Source organism: Haplochromis burtoni, unplaced genomic scaffold, assembly GCF_018398535.1.
Source record: "Haplochromis burtoni strain Fernald_Lab_line unplaced genomic scaffold, NCSU_Asbu1 Contig_158, whole genome shotgun sequence".
NCBI classification, from domain to species: Eukaryota; Metazoa; Chordata; class Actinopteri; order Cichliformes; family Cichlidae; genus Haplochromis; species Haplochromis burtoni.
Window position 1 is genome coordinate 1,406,928 of NW_024582519.1, and position 4,816 is coordinate 1,411,743.

Here is a 4,816-nt window from a genome sequence, read left to right on the forward strand (position 1 = left end):
TTAACAGCCACTAGGCGGCGATGCCCTTGATTGCAATAGGACCTATTAGAAATCAGTGGAAAAACAGTCCTGGACTTGACCTCTGTTGGCACTTTCATAATGAGTTTATAGGCTCAGCAACTAATCTGTGACCATACTGAATGAAAATTTATTTTTAAAGTTTCAGGAAGGAAGGCTTTTTGGGGTGATGCTCATTGGATAATGACTTGTGACTGACAAGTTGGTAGCTAATGAGTGTGAGATTTCATAGTCAGAAATGGAGATACAAATGGGTGATGTCATTCTAGCTATGTCCATCTTTGTTTGTGAGTCCATCCACAAAGCTGTATTAGCTGTAGAGGTGCTGTAGCTGTACTGATGCCCATGGAAACCCAGTTACCATTGAGGTACTTCAAGATTTCTAATTAAGAGACATTTAAAAATGACACCAACAACACAAGAGATGGAAATTGACTAATTCCAGTGTTTTGTTTTGTTCTTTTTTTCCACTGATTTTTAGAAAAGACATTATGTTCTGTTCAAGTTCAAGATTTTATTATTATTCAGTGCAATAATAAAAATTATATTTGTGCTTTCATCTTTGCAGATGAACCCTGCTGACCCTGCAGTTAAATGTTGGCCACCTCCAACAACACTCAGAGACAACTTTAGGTAGACTTATGGACTGTTAGGTGTGAGGTGGCGGTTTTGACTGCCTAGAATGGAAACACTAACAAAATACACAAGGGAGTCCTGTTGTTACTCCGTTGGTGGACGCACACGATCACGATGCTGAGCTATGAGACAAACAACGCAATGACAGACGGACTGAGAGAACAGAGTAAGCATTTCTTCAGTTTAGGGGGAAACTGCAGAGGCGGCAATGAGAGTCATGTTGTTGATGCTTATGTGGTCACATGCAAACCTAACCACCATCCCTTGGGATATCCTTAAAAGAGGTTCAGATGCTGATCGAAAAGATGATTTCCCCCACTGACCCTGCAGAAATGAAAGGGTGTAGCAGGTGGTATCACATCAGGAAATTATCACGCACTTTGCATGTGGATGTTTCACTTAGGTCAGCATTCTGAATATGTGATCTGAATGGGCCAAATGGGCCAAGCAAAGAGAGAGTCAGCGTCTGATTTTTGTTCTCATGCATGTATATGTGCCTCAGCTCTGAGCTTGTGCCTCACTATGTCAGCTAAGAATTGTGGTCTGTCTAACTGTGATTCTCTGGGTCTATCTCTCCGAGCAGATGTACTCTTTTCTGCTCCACAGCTGCATCCCACATGTTTTCACGCTGCTTGACAATGCACGTATATTCTCTTCTGCTCGGAGCTCTAATGTTAGTGGTGATACTGGTGGTGCTGGTGGTGGACGATTCCTACTATTCTTATGGCCCTGATCTGCCCTTAAACCAGAGTTAAGCAAGTAGCACTCTGGCCCCGCTTTGGTCCTGAAAAATCTCCAGTTCTGTAATGTGAAGAATGTAGAAGGTAGGGGGTCAGAACTGGCAGGGTCTGCCACAGCTTCATAGCACACTGAGTCATTTCCATAATTGCCCACAATCAAACCAACCCCTCTTGGATTCCACCCGCTCCAGATTCCTGTAGATAAGCTGTGCCGCAGCTTTGGTGAGTGCTGGAGACCCCCAAGTAAGAACAGGTGCCGCTAATGTAACTGATTTCAGGTTTTCCCAATGTTTCCCCGGTAATTGCTCTGGGTTGAACAGTCCCTTTTGGATTGCTATCATGTGACTTTCCTGAAGAGCGGAATGAAAGAGGGTTTGTCCCACATTTGGTATTATCAGGAGACTTTAGCCAAATTAAGATGCCTTACTGTAAGTACGACTGTACAGGAACAAATCACTGGGCATCAGATTGTTAGTGATTGATTCGCATTGTAGCCAATTTTCCACTGCCTACAAGAAAAGTACTGCAGAGCAAAGCCTGTAGACTATAAACGAAGTCAAACAACCCATGACACAATATGCAGTGTGACGTTTCTCTAATGCTACAGTCTCTTAAGAGATATCAGCCGCTGCCACAGCAAAGCCATTCAAGAACCGAGGCAAGTCATTTTTGACATGACTGTTCATTCATTTTATTCCACTGTATATAGTATTTTATTTTATTCTATTCTGTACAGTTGTGTACTGTATTTATTCTTATAGTATTCGAATTTTTGCCTCATAACTTTTGCACTGTCCACTTCCTGCTGTGACAAAACAAATTTCCCACGTGTGGGACTAAAGGTTATCTTATCTTATCTTATCTTATTAACTAAAATACGGTGAAAATCTGTATATGGGGGGGGGGGGGACAGACAAAAAAGTAGTATAAAAAGGCACAGGTTGATTGTTTTTAACAAGTTTAAAAGAGCATATGCAAGTCTTTACGTAGCTAGTAATTACTGCGTATTAAAATAGTCATTGGCTAGTTTACCCATTCTTAAAAGCCTGCGTTAGCTTTCCCCAGAACCGTGCAGGTACAGTTTTAGTAAATGTACCTTAGGTACACCACACTACATCAGAAGAATAATGCTTACTTGACGTACAACTGTAAAGGTTTTTCATATTTACGAACAACGACCGCCGTCTTAGGGAGGGAATTCAGGAGAAGTTTAATAGTCTATTACATTTCTCTCTCGCTATTGTCAAAATAAGTCATTACACTGACGTGATAAGTACAGGAAGGCAGTGAATAATGAGCAACAGTCGTTTTAATCGCCTCTACCGTCGAATGAGCGTTCGGTACTTTACTCCCCCCACCACCTCCTGTCTCCGTCCGCCGCTCTGCCAGGTAACCGTTTACCTCGACGTGGACGCGACTGTGGCCACACGCGCGCTCCCGCGAAGTCATACGTCACTGTGCTCGCTCCTCTTCTCGCGCGCTGGTTAAAAAGAAGGAGGAAAGAGCACGGGAAAACATGTGAGCGCTCTGAGGACTTTAGTGAGAGGCAACTTTTATTTTTCTTATATGTTTTTTTACCTGTGCATGTCCAAACTGCCGTGCTGTGCTCAAAAAGGAATTACATCTTAACGGAACGTCACGGCTTTATTTTTTGTATTTTTTCCACTTCCACTGTTTTGCGGGTTTTGGCTTTTTCTGCTCATCAGGATAAAATGTGTTATTATTTTTGCTTTCATATTGTTATTATTATATTATTTTAATTTTCGGAGTTATACTGTATAACCAGAAGGGAAAAGTAGGGCTAATTTATTTTAAACACCTGTTTTCATACTAACGAATCACATTTAGAACACCTGCGTGTACAAATTTGACTGTTGTTTTTTTTTCCTGCGTGGAGAAATATATACATATAAAAATATAGTGCACTCCAGGTCAACATCTCTCTCTCTCTCTTTTTTAAAGGGACGCGTTTTGTTTTATTTTCTATTATTATAATTAATATTATTGCAAGCGTATTTTATTATCTTTTGAGACTATGAAGCATTTGCAATTTGTGCTTGTGCTGGCCATCGCGGTCAACGTGTGGGAATGTGGGGACGCAAAGTTTGGCGAGAGAGGAGAAATGAGCCCCAGGAGAAGAAGATGTTACGACGGAAGCTTGCCCAAGCGGCTGAAGAAAAGGGAGCGAAAACTGTTGCTTGACGGCAGCAGCGGAGGAGAAGTTTGCCACAGGCTGTATCCTCGCGTATCCTGCTGCCCCACCAGGAGAGCCGCCTATCAGATCCTGCACCGCAGGGATCCCAGGGTAAGTTAAAGTCCGTCCGCACACGCAGCATTTTCTTCTAATGAAAGGACTGGCTTTTCTTTCTTTTTTTTATTATTATTGCTAAGGCACCTGAGGACATGCATTTACAGCCTTTGTGCATTGTCATTCTGCTTCTTACTACCGACAGCTGAATTTGAGGATGGCAAGAGGAAGTTGCCTTGGGCTATGCTGCCAAGAAGAAGTCCTAATTTTTATGTTGCTGTGGGAAAGCTATTGTAGCCTTAGTGGTAGGCGACCTTTAAATAGCTTCAGATGAAATCCCCATTCATAAAACTGTAAGCATATGCGTGGCTTAATTTTATTTATTTATTCCCCCCTCTTTTCAGTATCGCTGTAGCATTTATACAATCTTCGGAGAACAACTTAATCTGCTTCTATCGGAGGCAGCCTTAAAAGTGAACAAAAATCCTGCTTTCAGCAATAAAATGTTTAGCAGCTTCGCATAATACGGTTCAACTCTAATTCGGTGTGTCCAATCCGCTTCGTTGTTACCATGGCAATCACTCGCCCGATTTACGTTACTTCTACGCTGGCCACAGTGAGCTCCAACCGCCGGCTGAGAGTGACAGAAAGAGGCGCTAGGTAACTAACTGTTGAGCCATTTACCCGACAAGGTAGGAGTTCGGCTGTACACTTTTTTTTTTAAGTCAGCCGTCGACCTTTTTACTGGAACTGGAAGCTGATAAGGATTTTTCCCCTCTTGCCGGCTGTTTGGCAGCCGTTGGTTCTCAGAGTTAACGCTCAGACGTTTGTTTGTCTAACGGCTTTTAAGTGTCTCGCGCTCTTACCTTCCACTCTTGACCGTTATGGCGCCAACCGAGGTAATAATGTAAGTGTTAAAATGTAATGCAGCGCAAAGCTCAGAGGGGGGGGGGTTAATTAAACCGCTCTTCGGAAATGCAGGAAGGAGAAAAAAACAGCGAGTGTATGCGGCCAAACTTGTAGCAGATTCCTTTGGATCCTCACCGGGCCATTCTCATGTAAACCACCCCTCGAATCATTCAGTGGCTGGGTGGTATCTCACTTTGTGTTGCGACAAAAAGCCATATTGCATCATTTAATTTGCTCAAGTCATGCAAATAAGAAGGGGGGGGGG

At 42.7% G+C, this 4,816-nt stretch overlaps 1 protein-coding gene across 5 annotated transcripts in view; it reads left to right on the forward strand.

The window, feature by feature from the left end:
• Positions 1 to 2,880: 2,880 nt before the first annotated feature.
• Positions 2,881 to 4,816, forward strand: part of LOC102296816 (hedgehog interacting protein) — a 37,878-nt gene continuing 35,942 nt past the window's right edge. Inside the window, exon 1 of one of the 5 annotated variants that reach the window (XM_005932313.3) lies at positions 2,881 to 3,699. In XM_005932313.3, coding sequence (XP_005932375.1) covers positions 3,430 to 3,699 — 270 coding nt within the window. In that variant the 5' untranslated portion in view covers positions 2,881 to 3,429. The other 4 variants (XM_014336821.2, XM_005932315.2, XM_014336823.2 and 1 more) reach the window with 4 other exon arrangements.